General features: G+C 40.2%; 1 protein-coding gene and 1 long non-coding RNA gene across 8 annotated transcripts in view; one reads left to right on the top strand and one right to left on the bottom strand.

Annotated features, from left to right (window-relative positions):
• The window catches only part of LOC110045737 (bone morphogenetic protein 2), a 30113-nt gene extending 14713 nt beyond the window's left edge, over nucleotides 1-15400 (top strand). For 2 of the 7 annotated variants that reach the window (XM_089291918.1, XM_089291917.1), the window contains 2 exons: nucleotides 13211-13542; nucleotides 13698-15400. In XM_089291918.1, the coding sequence (XP_089148044.1) occupies nucleotides 13233-13542; nucleotides 13698-14512 (1125 nt within the window). In that variant the 5' untranslated portion in view covers nucleotides 13211-13232 and the 3' untranslated portion in view covers nucleotides 14513-15400. Of the gene's footprint in view, nucleotides 1-1640; nucleotides 2742-2846; nucleotides 2960-7042; nucleotides 7530-7580; nucleotides 10032-12649; nucleotides 12973-13210; nucleotides 13543-13697 lie in introns of those variants that run through there. The other 5 variants (XM_020751362.2, XM_020751359.2, XM_020751361.2 and 2 more) reach the window with 5 other exon arrangements.
• LOC149111211 (uncharacterized) lies at nucleotides 5982-10745 on the bottom strand. Its single transcript, XR_016207956.1, has 2 exons — nucleotides 10516-10745; nucleotides 5982-6981 (listed from the first exon to the last, which is right to left on the bottom strand). It is a non-coding gene; the product is annotated as an uncharacterized LOC149111211 (long non-coding RNA).
• Nucleotides 15401-16782: the final 1382 nt, after the last annotated feature.

Below are 16782 nucleotides of genomic sequence, written 5' to 3'. Positions count from 1 at the left end.
CCACTCCACTCCACTCCACTCCACTCCACTCCGCTCTACTCTACTCTACTCTGCTCTGCTCTGCTCTGCTCTGCTCTGCTCTGCTCTGCTCTGCTCTGCTCTGCTCTGCTCTGCTCTGCTCTGCTCTACTCTACTCTACTCTGCTCTGCTCTGCTCTGTTCTGCTCTGCTCTACTCTACATTAAGGTCATTACTGTGTCTTGAATTATGGCTATGGACTTGAACGCGAGTTGACAGTTTTTTTCAGATAGGTAAGATGCAACTAAACCATTGATTTTCATAGAGCGTCAAAAAGCTCTAGGGCAAGCATTCAGAGCTCAAATATTTACTAGAAGCAGCATACGGCATCACCTTGCCTGTGAAAGCCAGCATAACATTTTCGCTGTTTGTGGCTACAGTTGAACCTCTATTAAGCGGCCCCCTTTTAAGCGGCCAACCTTTATTTGGCGGCCAGCGGCCAAAGTCCGGGACAAATTGTCAGCTATAAACTGTAATGAAAACGTCTATTCAACGGCCACCTCTATTAAGCAAACGCGGCCAGCTTCTTCCCGTATTAAGGGTGATTTTGTTTTGTTTTATACCTCTATTAAACGCCAGGAAGATTTTAAGTTGGGCGTTTTTATCTAGACGAAGGTGAGAGAATGACAATGTGGAAACGCAATTGTTTCTTTGGCTTTTGATAACGTTATGGACCGGATTACAACCATCATTGTTCTACTTTTTCTCCACTGGCATTTTTTTTTTTTTGCTTATATTTGATAAACTGAAAACTGACCAAGCCCAACGCTGTTTTCGGGTAGTTGTCCCGAGAGTGGCCGCTTAATAGAGGTTCGACTGTATTTTTGAAATCACGCAAAATGCAGATACAATATATGCCAAATACAATCAAACAGATGGCCTTGCGATTCTCAACTGAATTCCTTTTTAGGACGCGTCATGAATCTCAGTCACTTTCCCAATCGGTTGCTAGTTCTTCTAATATATCTTGTTACAGTTACCAAACTGCTCGATCACTGGTTTCTGTGTCCATACAGTTGTTGCAAGTGATTCACTTTGTTCGTTTTGTTTTTTCCTCTTCATTTCGTTTCACGTATCTGATCTGCAGGAAGGAGCGGTGACAATTCACCGACTTGCTTTCGAAACATTGAATAAAATCACGAAAATAAAATGTCGATCAATATCACGATTTTTTTCTGTTGTAAGGCGTGACCTTAATTTCCTTTGAGTTGGTTCATTGACTTGCCTGCTAGCTGGATTGAACTGCAAAGACCCAAACACAGTTCTTTAGACATGATATATTTGAATGAAAAACAAAACAAAACAAACCTCTCCGCTCTTGGAGCAATGAATCATCATACCTAGGAATGTCTAAAGTTCGAGAGACGAAGGTTTTGCTAGGAATGTAGTTTGTGCACTTAGGGTGTGTCAGTTGGAGTGTTTAAACTATTTAAGTACCAGGAGAAATTTTATCAATGCTCCACTGAAAAAGACAATGCGAAGTTGAAGTTCATGTCAAGCGTAAAAGCAACGTCCTGAAATATTTGCACTTTAGCACACCTGTTTATACCCTAAAGTGTAATGAATTAGACTTGGCGTCAGACTGACGTATCTCGAGATGATTACGTATTACCGAGCGACGTGTTTTCCGGTGCAACTAATTTGCGGATTGCCTGCTTTCTTAGATATAGACTTACCACAAATTCCTTTATCTTACTTTTCACCAAGAACAATGCTTTGAACCTTGCTACCGAGTCTCCAGAAGAAGTTCCAAAAGTTAGTTTTTGTGTGACTGGTAACACGTTCCACTGAGCATCGACTCTCGCCTGACTTGATCGACTTTTGAATCATAATAGCGGATTGTTGCGTTGGCTGTCGTGACTTGGATTTGCTGCCAAACGTGGAGTAGTCCGGATCGAGCTAATCACAGGAAATTCATCGCAATCATGTTCTGCCCAAAAAGACCTTTGGTTCTAATTGTGTAAGTCTGTTTTGGCAATAACCTGCATAGTCTGTGCCGTTTAGTTAAATTGGGATTTAATCCCGGAAGTTTGTGGTAATTGAAACAAACTGCTGGTTAGCAAGCTCTACTATCAACAAATCCAGATGCACAGAAGGTCTTGTTCGTAGCAAGGAGGTAAAGCCGGGTACGGGTCAAAAGCAGGCCTACTCGAAATTCATGAGGGAGTCATGATGGAGAAACAGTGTCATGCTGCACGTCCGCCTTCCTTCCATCATCTGTGACCTAATTGATTCACCACTGAGCGAATGGACAAACTTTGCAAATAACTTGTCTTCATAGCTCTTTAATAAGGTGGGCTGGTTTTACTCCGACTGTTTGCTGAAATAATAATTGTCGATGGATTGGTCCAATTTCGAGAACTACTACAAAAGAGTAACAAAGCGGGTGTGGATATATTTTTTCCTGTTTAATCAATGGCTGCACCGTGGAATTTCCGTAATTCTACCTTTCGTTTGGATGGCTATCTTCCCTAATGCATTCACCCTTCCGCGATACACTCTCACATTTAGGAGACGGCCTCAGAAAGCACAGCTCACAATTCAGAAGAGTAGTGGGCATAAGAGTAAGTTAGTAGTTGCCAATGACAAATTGACATCACAAAAGTCGACAGAAACGCCATCTAAAAGTGGTATTCTGGAACACTCTAGTCCTTGAACTCTCAGAAAATGTGTTCTTCGCCAAACAAGACAGAGTAATTCTGCGTGCAGTTGACTTTCCTCCAGGTGCAGTTCGGATTTGTAACTCAACACCTTCAACATGTTCGTTTAATATTTATTCATAATTCATACTCTCAAGTCTGAAATTGGCGATAAACACTTATCTGACAGATCGTGTGATAACCAAGAGTAATGAGTTCTCACTAATCTGCCCCATTAGAGAGTTGAGCTCTTCTGAGGAGGTTGCTTGTGACGGCTAGGATTTTCTTCATCGACGTTTTCAGGTAAGGTACTGTAGATTTAGACTTTTCTCCACTTTGTGTAAGTTCGAAGGAGAAATATACGAATGAGTAGCATGATTAAGATTCCTTTAGTTCACTGTCTTTTCTCAGCAATGCAAGTTTACAATATACATTCCCGTGATGTTTGCCTTGGTTGTAATCAATAGTTTATCGTCGCTGTCTTTCGTATGTAATGAAAACATACAAGGACTTATCCCTTTTAAGTCCTTCTGAGCTGATCAGACAAAATCGCTTTAGAACGATTGCGTGCTAAAACGGTAATCCCAAGTGAAGGATTTCATCACCATTCTCATGTCTTTCCTGTTGTACGGTAGAGCTGTCTGACAATCATCTTGGTAGATTAGAAAAGGAGAGGGTCTCCGGAAGACAGGAGAACAAACAAAAGACAGCATTACTATAAACATGAAAGATTTTATGGAAGCTTTTGGCACGCATCGCTATTGAGCACCCTCTTAAGCTAATAGATCAATCTAAATTCCATTGCTTGAAATCTGAAATTTTTGTCTTTCTATTCTTTGCTTTATCTGTGAACGGTAGAAATTGTTACCTAAAGTCTGCCTTCATAAATTTCACAAAAGACGCGTTGAAGATTTTTACGTTACGAACAATGGTAGTCCACTGATGCCACGCTGTGATTCATGTAAGTCGTGAAAGCATGCCAGTTGTTTTGGTGGAATTTTCATTTTGGCCCGAATGAACCTTTCTCACATGACAAGCCTTGGGATGAAGGTTTGCAGATAACTTTCAACTTCTTCCACAGACATACATGTAATGCTAAATGAGTTGTTATTTTTCTTGATTGCCAGTCTACCTTCTCATTTCTTTAAAGTTAAAGTGAGGATATTTTGACAGTTTTCGAGCTCTGAGCCTGCGTCGCTCTGAGCTATCTTATTCTCGGCAAAGGTACCGGTTGTCAGATGTGTGTCGGAGATAAGACACTAAATGAAATCTTACTTATCGAGCAATTCTAAAACACAGTGCCAGTATAACGGTACAATTTCCTTACAGCCACGATATGATTATTGTGGATGATACAGAGACCTATTCCCTCGGCAAGATACTGACAGCAGTCTTCAGAATGTCTACATTTTAGGGAATTCAACTGATAAACTATGTCTCGCTCGAGGGTCAGCATTGAGATAAAATAACTCGAGATAAACTCAAAACATCCGTTTTGCATGCAGGCAAGTTAGTATTAGCTTTCATCTCTTTGCGCATGGCACTTGATTTCTTACATGTTTTCTGTACTTTTCTGCTTTTGCCAGTTTCTTTGGTCAGTTCATAAATTTTTATCAGTTATTTTACATCACTCATTACCACGGCATAGCTCTGTTTCTGCATACATTAGTGGTCAGTCAAGAGGTCATTTCTTTATTAACTCTCGGTCAACTGGATCGGCACAAACATCACGGTTACGGTTTTTATGACTAATTGACGTTGCATCTTAAGTTAACTTTTAATTGCGCTAGTCTTTCTTATCTTTTTGGTTAATCACTTTTTTATTTTATCACGGGCTTCCCAATAATTTTATGTCTCATAATAACCTCATTGCTAGACGGTTCCAGCCTTCCAGGGACCTTTTATAATCAAAGGTGACTAATGGCCCCATTGTACATGATGCGTTCAGTGGTCTTGTGGGCAAATTGGCCCGGAGGCGTAGTCGAGTGTATTGCTCGTAAAAACCGAAAGCAAATTATCACAAGTCTATTGTTTGAGAAAAAAATTCTTTATGTGACAAAAAATGAATTTGATTAGTTTCTTTCCAATACAACTGAAACGAAAAGAGATTTAGCTTTGTAAATTCTGAAGTTGCCTTAAAGGAACAGCTTTACGGCGATTTTGCCGCATTTATCGTCTCAGTGGTGCTAAGTCATACTGTTATGACTGCGTCACGGTTTGCGTAGCCTAAATTTTTTAAGTTCGTCGTTTGTAATCAGTCACAATCTTCTGCATCCTTAACCATCCTTGTGTCTTTTTGGTTTATTGTTATCTCTTTATTGTTGTTCTACCTTAGTAAATTATCATTTTCAGGTTTCCTTCAATTTAAAGGTAATTTTGCATGTGGCCAAAATACCGTCACTGAGCTTCTTTGACTATCTTTGCTGATAGACGAAATACGTGTATTGAAATACACCAAGATGAAGTGAACTGCTGAAGGCGGAGCAGATTGTAATTACAACTTAGCTAACAAAACTGCGATATCAAACTCAGTATACGTAAGCTTGCATCATAATCCAACAATACACGCTCAAGTGTGCATGCGCAAAGTTAACTTGGCTTAGTTGTTTCAATTGGCAATGCTAAAAATAATTGATTCATGCTTTTAGCTGTGCATCATCGAGTTATGGTACACTTGGGAAGTTTGGAGAGCACTCAAGAAGCTAGAGTTGCTCGAGGTGCGGCCGACAGCAACTCTCGTTCGAGCCGGCTCCAAGCTTCCAACTTGCTCCATGCATAGACGGAGCACTCAAGAAGATAGAGCTCGATGATGCACGCTAAGGCATGAATTAGTTGCTAATTTTTTTTCAGCGATTTTCCATAGAAACGTCTGTAGGCTGTTTTCAGTTTGAGGTCAAAATCTTGTATATGAGTAACCAGTGAGAACACTGTTATTGGAGCGTCAGTACCCCAATACAGAGGTTTTTGACAAAACTAGAAATAAGTGCTTTTAGGCCTCCATAGATTTAAATATGCCTATTGTCTTAAAATTTGGACGTTATGCGTATGAGAATGCGCGAGTCACGTAACATCACGCAACATAGCGTTGACAATCACCAAATAGACAAGTACGCCCCAGGTAATGAAATTCATGAATAACTGAATAACAAGTTTCTACTTGCAGTCAGCATAACTTTTCTCAAGGAGAAATGCGAGGATGCGAGCCAAGACTTTAAAAAAATAATTTTATCACGTGATCACAAAATATAACTGATTAATTTTTTGTTCATTTTGTTGAGTCTTATCATACCAGTATTTCAACGTAATTTAAAGACGACTGCAGCGGTGTCAACTTAAATCTTTTTATGATGCATGTTTTCCTGAAGTACATGAACTGAGATTTCGCCGCTTTTCTTTTTAATTTTTGCAATAAAGCTAAATGGCGTAGCAACATTCTCTCCGACAATTTTTACTTGATATTCGTAACATAGGTACACCCTTAAGTGTGAATAGATGTAACAAGTTTCGTTCCTTCACGTCCTTCACGTTGTTGTTTTGAGGTTTTCAAAGCCCTCACGTTTTCACCGAATTTGATAATTTTCAATTGAATGCAGTCAATACTGCGCACGCTTTATGTTATGCACTTAGCGGTAAAAAATTTAAAATTTCCATCCAATATTCCAAATATTGAACGCCACTGAAATTGGCCCCACTTTGTACCAACGCATCTAAAATAATCCCTCTGACAGTGCTTGTGTTTGATACATTTATACTATCATAGCTGGACATTCCTACATTGCTTATAAGTCAAAAGAAAAGGGCAAAGTCCAAAAGCAAAGCTCTGAATGAGAATGCTGCCTGCCAGGTTGTTTTTCTTTGTACCAGCTGACATGTCGCGATTTCTTTATAGGATAACCATGCAGAATTTAATACAGTAATGGTCAATACGATAGTATAGTAAACGCTTGTCCGTTTAACTGGTCCTCAAAGAAGGAAAAACGAATCTCACATCAATGGGGTAACCCATTCAGCGAAACTCACGCCCTAGAAACGCTCACAGTCTGGTATTTCCTTTGTTTTTTCTCCAACCAAGTGAAAATCTTGATTATCCCTCACTGAAACCACAATTGTTTACAAAGTTCGAGTCTTAATTTAACCGCAAGACTATTTTGAGCCTCAAACTCCTTGAGGTTGTTACTTAGTTACTTACAGATTTGTTACATTTTTATACAATATCTCTTTAAGTGATTTCGTAGAGATAAGAAATTACGGAACTTTACACGATAACTGCAGCATCTCCAGCTAGGCTTGTTCTAGTTGATAAAAAAGATCTAGTTCCTCCATACCTGTGTAGGAAAAGAGAGAAAGTATCAGTCTTTCAAATAGAGTGGAAACTGAAAATGTAATGGCAAAAACATGTCGTTATGTTTTTACTTGCATTGAGTCCGGCATCAGAAGAATGAACGCCACGGAATTAATAACATTTCATGTCAACTTAAAATTCCTTAAAATAATGAGCTTGCTGGTTAAACGTGTGAAAATCGAGCAGCTATATTGGAAGGCCAGCGTCTTCAGTTAAATGGTTAGAGTAAATATGAGGCCATCCCATTGGTCGCCATGACTAGAACCCCTTTCAATTTGCTTGGTTGACACAATGCATGTCAACGCGGCTGCTGACAGGGGCATCATATCGGGGTTGACATTGTAAACTGCTTTCGCAGTCCATTCTGTATAGGGGGTTAATCGTCGAAATAAAGCGCTTTAGTTCTAGCCGTATTTCACAGTCGGAATGAAGTCCAGTCGCTTCACATCAACAGCTACACAGAAGGCTTTTCATTTCGTCGGCTTTCTTTAACATCCGTCGCGTCGTTCACCTAAAAAGTTCAGCTGAGAGGTAAGTTTTATCTGTAAGAAAGAGTAGTCCTGCAAAGAGTTCTGTGGTTCGGAAACACCTTGAGAGTTTTTACTCGCAGTAGGATCATTTTTATCGCCTGTTTTTACGTTACGATCATGATGTCGAACGTTACCGACGAGCCCAAGTATATGGTTTAAACCGCTTCTTGACCTAAGTGACACAAAACGGGTTGCTCTTAATTTTTGTACAAATTATATACTACGCTTAATTAAGCATATAATTGATGTATTTTAGCCTGGCTGTTACTACTTTATACGCTGACATCCTTTTTTCGGCTGTGCGTACCTTTTCCTGAGCAGTGAAAAACAAAACGTAAAAGGCGGTGAAACTCATAGTATTCAGTTACGGTCACTAAATTCCATCGATCAAGCTTAACCTTCACGTTGAATTGATTTTACGCGCATTTTCGAAAACATATGTGGCAAAGGATTGAAGTTTGCCCCCACACGAAGGTACCGTGAATAAATGTGATTGTTGTTCGTTTTAATCAGTGGAATTACGAGCAAGGGTGAAAGCAAATGGTAGTTATATTCCCACGGAGAAGAACCCGTGCTTCTGTTTCGTAGTAGCACGTATAGTGCACTCAACGTAAAATTTTGTTTGAGGGCTCGTCAATCAGGCAGAAAGCAAGACCAAACGTAACTACTGGGTAAATTTAATTTATAATTGTCAGCCAATGTCGAGAGTAAAATAAACTTCATTAAATCAGTACAATGACAAGTAGGAGTCGCGATAAAGCTACCAGGGAATGCGAAAAACGTCTTTGCAACAGCCAAGAGATTTTTGGGTGATATTAGCTCATAGGATGGTACGCGCTTTCCGTCGAGGGCTTTAATCCAAATCGATTTGGACCAGATCACGTTCATATCAGGAAGCGAATTATCATATGTACTGCATGTTTCGTGCATAACAATCGTTTCATATAAAGAAGTGTTAATAGGTGTTTTATTCAAACATAAACACTCTTTACCTTATCCAGCCATCAAAGACAAATACGCCTTCGCTACTGATTTCATTTCAGTTGATTAGATTGACAAAGGTAATTAGCCTGTAGTTTGCACGTTGCTGGTTACACCGTCTGAAGATTGACTTTGAAAATATTGCGCATAGATGTATAAGTCTTAGAGCGTCTAAATAACTACCAAAAACAACGTCTACCCTTGCAAGGTTACTTGTGTATTACCTTTTCATGTGTTATAGCTCTGGACATTGCCAGGTTTCTACCTGAAATCTTGAACCTCGATCATTACAAGTATATATTGGAGAATTTGCGCAGAGAGGGGTCAAGAACTATTGGTATTCATAACACCGAAAATATATATTGAAGAGAAACACTGTCTAGAAATTCAAAGCATCTTGCAAGATACAACAGCATTGAACTGGTTAATATCAGCTCAGATACTGGCATCTAGTTCTTGTCCCAGTCGACCCCCAGTACGTAGATCTTAGTTGTGCTCCCTAGCCGCTTTACAGCTAACAGGAACTGATACATAAGCAGACTTTTAATTAGGGGTTGCGCCTTTCTCTAAAACAATTATGGCCGAAATTTTCTGTTGTCTTTTTCTCTGTTTGTGCTATAATCTGTGCGATTTAACTATTCAAGAGTTTTGATTTTCCACATCTTTTTTTTCTGGACCTTGAATCAAGCTACCTTCAAGAGAATTCGCCGATTGCCTGACGAGTTATTCCCAGTGGAAATAAGCTTCGTGGGGGCTTGTGCAGACATCCAGTTAAACAATATGCAATTATAGGTCAATCTATGAATTAAAAGCCAAAAACAAAGAGAACCGTCTCCGAAGGAATATTAGGCAAATTCCTCTCGCTTAGAGAAATATGAATTGTCCAAAATTGCTAGAGTGATCTATCTGCAATGGTATTTTAGAAGCTGTTTTCGCACATCTTTGACTGAAAAGAGGCAATTAGAAAATCCAGGACTACAATGGTTCTTAAAAGTTCCTGTAACGCGCTTCAAAAAGATTTCACTATCTGTCTATGGTAACGCAACTTATTCAAGTTGCGCTGATTTTCGATCATTTCAAGACGGTTCAGTCTCCAGTCGTTGACAGACTCGAACAACAACAGAGAGACCGCGTTTTTGCTGGATATAGTGAACCTGTTAAATGACCAGTTATTTTTGTTGTTTTCACTTTTTATGCGAGCCTCGAGTCGAACAGGAAATGTAATTAATGCGTGGTAAGTGGCAAGTTTAGGACGTCACTAGCCATGACCCTTCAATGACAAACCTCAAAGCTTTAATTAAAAGATCCGGCAATGTCTTCCATGTGTAAAGAATACTTTTGTACGTTGAATGCAATTGTTTACGTTAGTTTACCTGACAGATCTTTTTGGCCCCCAGCGTGTTTGTGTTGTCGAATAATTGTAAATTAGTTGCTTTGTTCAAAGTCAATCTTGAAGACAAAGTTAACTAACCTTCGGACTGAGACGCTTCGTTGTTTGGGCAGCCCAATTACTCAGTTTACGGTAAGATTAGACGTTTGGGTTATTTTGTAACGTTATTTTTAGGCCATAACCTTTAAAGGATCTTTAATCAGTTCGAAGCAGCGAAATCGCTGGGAACAATGATAGCCAGTTCTCGTGTTGAGCCCCAGGTCGTTCTCTAGCGAGCGCAGCTCGACAGCGTGGTGGAACTGATTTCGCGTGGCGTTGATGGCATTAGACGACAGAGATGTCATTATCATATAGTGTGTACTGCAGTCAACATAATGCAAGAAGCATCTTGAGCTACGTGGCTTTGTGTTTGGCATCTTTGTGTGGGTGGAATCAGCTATTTAGCCTATAATGCTTCACTAAGACTCACTGCACGTCCACTTGCAATTAGCCTAAGCAAAGCCAATGGTCCATACGTTGTTACAGAACCTCCTACAAGCTGTTGGTTGCAAGCTCGTAAAATTAACTTGGTTATATTAGCCTCTTTCCATAGACGACTTGGTATAATTAGCATTACCTTGATGAAGTTCATATAAAAGGTCGTAAAAGTTTTTGTCTGAAAAACTTGGTATGACGTTGTTCTTGGTGAGCTCAGTTTTAATCGATCAAGCATGTGCGCGATGGTTTCAAAGTTTTCAGTTAACCGTCAACACGTCTACAAGGCACAACTTCGGCTGCTCTCTATTGTCCTCAAAAACTGAACAAGAGACTACTTGAATAAGATCGATTTTTTTTACAACTCTCGTCCAAGTTGACATTGCCGCAACTGGCGATTTGCCAGAAAGGAAGAATTTGTTCGTTTGCGGGGGTTTAATTTTTTTTTTTGATGTCAAATACTCCAGCGTGGTGCACCATCATTAGTAGCATAGCTCGTTTTGGCTGTTTACGCATTTCCCAGGCTCGGTGTTGCTAGCAAATTGCCAAGAATGTGAGTCATCAGATGAACGAATGGACCGAAACGAACGTAATCTAAGATAATCTTGACCTACGGTGCGCAGTGCAAAGGACCGGCTAAAATGGTATTACTGCACCGGCACTTTACATGATAAATGTTGTTATCATTAAACCATTACCTAAAATCTGGGTCAGGTGTCGGAAAATTCGTAGCGTTATGATGTATTTACTACCCCGGCAACCTAAATGGTCAGTGGACAATAAAAGCGAATAAAACTTCCAGAAAGCACCCTTACCATTCAAAACAAATTTACTCTCATACTCTCGAAATCGTGAACTGTCAACTGTGACCTCGTGGTGTGTACTACATAGATATATATATATAGCTTCTATGATCAGTGATTTTCAGTGATAATCAATGTGAGCAGAATTGAGCTCCGTTCACTGATTACAGTCGTTTCAGATAGTGTCTCATCATCCTCGGACCTAGACATCGGTTTGGTGTCCAGGGTGCGGCTTTCAAATTTCTCTTTTGCCAGTAGTTTTGTGGATTCGACTCTACCCCGAGGCTGTAAACCGACTAAACACAGTCACTTCTAGAATGTTACCGATCAAGTTCCGATAGCTTCCTGAGGTTATTTAGCTTGGCATTAGCATTTTGCTTTCCCGCTTACGAATTGAACACAAGGTCGACGGATCCATCAGCTAATGATTATTAACAGTGACACTTTGCTAGTTGCATATTGCCCTTGAAGTATTTCTGAGATCTCGAGATAAAGGATATTGCGTTCTTGTGGGAAGAGCATGTGATTGTGTCTTCACAGATATTGCTTTAAAAGTTGTCATCTGTATAGTTTGTTTCATCTGTCGACGATCCTTTCATTGTCAGTGAATTCAGTGAACGACGACAGGAGACTGGCAGGACAGTAGAGACAACATTTTCGTTCGAACAAAGCCCCGTGTAAATAGATTTTCATAACAAGTGACCTGTCGACATGTTGTGATTATGTAAGGAGCCTGATTTTACTGCAATGATACGTGCTTCAGAAAACTGAGCATTATCGTAAGTAGATCATAGCTAGATAACAACAAAACCAAAAATAAAAAGTGAATTGTCATTCGCTTCTCTGCGGCTAGTGACCGTTGGTTAATTGCTCAGAGCCTTTATCCTTCATTTAATCAGTTGGACTTTATTTTTCTGCAGCCTCCCTTGGTTCTATATAACTTCAAGACAGGTTACAGACGGTTCGAATTGATTGTCCTCTTGAGAAAGGTTTAGAAAACGGAAATTTTTGGTTATCGTGAGAATGACAATAATTAGGTTCTCACTTCACACCTTTTTATAGTCCTTGCGGCTCTTAAGAATCCGTTTAATTCACTTTTAATAGCGTGTGTAATTATTGGGTAACTTCCGTTTTGAAACGAATAAATAGACCTCCTAGGGAGTTCCTATACTTATAGCCTTTTGTCTTACAACGGCTTCTGTTTATAAGTTCAGATAACCGCTGTGATGAACACTCAAGGGGCCTATGCTAACTAATCCACACCTTTATAAAATATATAACTCTATGTCAGTGAGATACGAGCTTTTACAGCACGTTCAGAGGCACTGATGTTTCTCAAGGTGCGTTGTTCATCAAGAATCCTGTTCTTGGCACACACGAAGACAGATCACGTCGCCACTAAATGTTTAGGATGAATTCTTTTCATTGTAGGACGCCTGTGAAGGTTGATTGTCTTTGCGTGTGTTGTTTATAAATTTCGCTTTAACAGTTGAAGCAAGGGTTCGTGTTCGGTGATGAGTGTTGTTAAACCACTGCGCAGCTTCGCGCTGTTGACCCTCTGATCTTCATTCCGGGGGTTAACATAAGTCGCGAGGCTTTTTATGGAAAGTAAGCAAATATTGGAACGTGATACGACAGTTATTTAATTTGCTTGACTGAGATACAATATAAGTGCTGCGATTTTTATCGTAAATTGTTTTGAGCATGCAGCTTAGGCTTATGTGAGAATTTTTTGTGGAACAAGGAAGATTTGCGCAGTAAACCGGTGCTTGTCAAGACTCGTTTTAATAATTCAGGTAACTTTACAGAACGAATTTTGATCACTACTTGAGCCGACGAAATCGTGCACACTGCTTAGAACAGACGTGTTTAGATTAGACATGATTTAGGACGGGAAGTCAAGATTCTTGAGCTCAAATGCCGTTTATCTTGGCTTTTATCTTTAGAACTCACTTTGCTAGATCGGATTTAGAAATTATAAAATCATTCCTTATAAGCCATTTAGTCATTGAGTTTGTTTCTCCTTCTCTCAAGGAGTTCGTGCTTGGCATGAAAGATGTTGATCGCTCGGCTGTGGTCTTTATTCTTTGGAGTAACGATATGCTTGGGAGTACCGTCCCTTTACACGGATCACTCCACAAACGCCAAGCGTTCAGAGCTATTTCAGGCGGCAGAGCAGTCCATGTTGCAAAAAATGGGCCTACCATCTCGCCCCAGACCGACGAAAGGATCAAAAGACAAAGTACCTCAGTTCATGTTCGACTTGTATCATAATCACATCAATGATCCTGAGTGGATTTCGACCAATTTTAGAAACAAGGGAAAATGGACCTATGCCAACACCATCCGGGCATTTGATCATGAAGGTGAGTCAGTATTCAATACACAGAGTATTTAGCTTGGCAACCTGTCCTTTGTAAACGTGACAACGCGGAGACCAATGCAGTGTTAGTCATTTTCCTCCTGTGTCGTTTTTCATGAGAACAAGTGTTGACTCTGTTTATTTTTGTTTGTACAAAAGGTTACCAGCTGCCTGCTCCAGTGTCGGGATTGCCTGCAAACAGATGGAATCTCTTCTTCGACATCGCCTCTCTTCCCAGCCACGAGACCTTAAGAGCAGCAGAGCTTCGTTTGACGTTTTCAAATGTAAAGAACCATACCAATGAAACCGAAAAGCAGCATCGTGTGAATGTATATCAAGTGCTACTTCCGGGAACAGCTGGGCATCCTACCATAACCCGTTTGATAGACACGAGAAGAACAGCTGCTCGAGGATTGGAGAGTTTTGACATTAGACCTACGGTTCAACATTGGGCACTTCATCCAAACGAAAATTTTGGCCTCGAAGTGCACATAGCCGCGAATGGAGATTCACCAAACATTCACGTACACACTGACGAGAGAGCCACTACTGACAGGAAGCCGCTTCTTGTCACGTTCAGCCACGATGGGGCGCAACACGTTTATCGTCGTCGGCGTAAACGGAGAAGTACGGGCAACCGTCCCGCAACAAAAGAGAGTAGCTACTGCCAAAGGCTTCCACTCTATGTGAACTTTGTTGAAGTCGGATGGAATGACTGGATCGTTGCACCACCTGGGTACAAGGCATTTTACTGCAATGGTGAATGCCCATTTCCCATCGCTGATCATTTGAACACCACAAACCACGCCATAGTGCAGACCCTAATGAACAGTGTGAACGAAGATTTAGCGCCGCGTGCATGCTGCGTGCCCACAACGCTGAATCCCATCAGCATGCTCTTCATGAATGAGCACAGCAAAGTGGTGCTCAAAAACTACCAGGACATGGTAGTAGATGGATGCGGATGCCGGTGAACGGAAGGGATGGAAATTTTACATCCTGGATGCTTAAGATGTTACATTGCTCCTATGTTAGGACACAAGACGACTTTCTTACCAAAGAGTTCAAAGTCAAATGAAGGAACCATTCAACCTTTGGTTGAAACCTGCCGTCAGTCAAGTCAGGATGCTACGGCAAGAACCAACTGACCAGATGCGTGGGACACATCAATGAAATTGCACGTGTATTGAAAAGCCGGAGAATTTATAAATACATCGGAAAACATATGTACATAACGACTGTCGACGATGAATTAAACGTTGACTAAGTAAAATAGAGATCAGTGAAATTATGAACAGCAATGGATAGAACTTTGATATCCTAGGTCAAAGTTAAAATAATAAATGGATTTTGTCCATTTGTTTATATAAGATAGTAAGATTTACCTTATATTCGACGTGAATATGAAACGAAGGTTATCCCCTATAGTAAATTAATCCGTTTCTTGGAAAGAAATGATGAAAACAGAAAGATTGTTTTAAACCTAAGTAAGGTTGCAGTTATCAATCCATAATTTGTCTCCCTTGTCCCAAATACCATTCCTTGCCCCCTATGCCAACTAATAGTCCTAAAAGTACATGTCGTTATAAAAAAAAGACAGACTGGTGACCTTAGTTCAGTTAACTAAAATAATGTATCATATATTTAAGAGACGGAGATAGTATTGTAATCCGAAAGCCAAGAACTGTATTCTTTTAGATTGTGCATCTATTGTGCGTCTCTTATTTAACACCAGGTAAACTCGAATTAAAACGAGATTGACTAGTTAAAATAGGAATTGACCAATAATTGCGATGTATAGTTTCTACTTTTAGAGTCTGTGATGACAAATACCTAAATTAAAATGAAGATTGATTAAGTCAGTTGGATGAGGTGTGACTCTTGTGATGATGAAATGGGCGCATGTTAAACATCAGTCAGCTACTTTTTGACCGACTATCTTGGGGTCCACTCCGCGGAGGCTTGCTGGAGGTCCCGTGGAAGAAATTACGTCTCATCAACATGATTTTGTTATGGTATCTAGTTTAATAGGTTTTGACTGCAGGAATGAACGCTATTAATCCATGGAATGCAACTGGGTCTACACGCTTTTAAGCCGGGCACTAGCCGGCTTTTGTTAATCACTCGCGTTATGCTTAGCCGCTAACAGAATTTGGCACTGTCAAGTCCGATGTGTTTCAACATCTGACCATCTGTTTATTTCTTTTGTTCTCGAAGCTTTTCTGCTGTGTTTTCTTTTGGAAATTATTTGATTTGTTATTATGATGGATTTCTCATTAGCACTTCTCGCGCCCACTATCAGTAGTTAATTTTCGGGCAATTTGCTTTGTTGTTAGCGGCCTTTGCGGCTTATTTGTAACTGGAGGCTATTTACACCTCCTTGAGTGTTTCATAACGCTGTTACTAACCGACTTTTAATTACTTTTTGTGCAATGGGGCCTGAGCGCTTCAAGCGATTCGTTGGGTACCAAACGGATCGCTTTCCGATTGTATTTTACCGACGGCAATGACTATTCCAGACAACGAATTGTCATTGTCTGATTTAAATACTCCTTTAATTAAAACTTTAAATTGCTCTTGAGGTGCCGGTTTTATGTTTTGACAGCAGTGGACAAGCCTTTTCTTGTTGTAGCTGTCAGAATCGAGCAATTTTCTTATCGAACAGCCCCTGTTAGCACCCATCAAGATTGCTCCCTTGAAGATGAAATTGGCAATAGCTAAGCTATTGAGGAAGACTGAATTATTCAAGTTGATACCCCATGCAAAGAGTGACAATTTCGCGGGAGGTAAAACAGTAACTGAGTCATGTGTATTCTTCTCCGGCTTTCATTATTTGCAATTCATTCGTAATCAACTCACACAGGAGACCAAATTGAATAGAATCTTAGCGGCCTCTCACTCTGCATTACATAACTTGAACTACCGGTGTCCCTCTTAAAAAAGCCGTGACAGAACCCGTAATTTCAGTACGACGCCCACTTCAAAGTCATGCAGCTGATAGCCAGCCTTTTTCAACTCGGCATAGTGCAGTCATCAGCCAAGAAAGAAATGCAAATATCCTACGATATTCGTATAGCATCTCGTTTTAGTCCCACTGTGAGAGTGTAACGAAGCCCCAACTATGCGTCAGTCAAAGGTCACATAAAACTGCTTCATAATACAGCCGTTTTCCCGATTAACCTTCGCTAGCAATTTCTTGGTCGCTTTAGTTTTGCGTCTGCTAATCTCGTAATTGGCCCAAAAT

Source organism: Orbicella faveolata, unplaced genomic scaffold (genome assembly GCF_042242905.1).
Source record: "Orbicella faveolata isolate gen_17 unplaced genomic scaffold, um_ofav_v1 contig_24, whole genome shotgun sequence".
NCBI classification, from domain to species: Eukaryota; Metazoa; Cnidaria; class Anthozoa; order Scleractinia; family Merulinidae; genus Orbicella; species Orbicella faveolata.
This window is presented reverse-complemented; position numbering and strand designations above follow the sequence as displayed.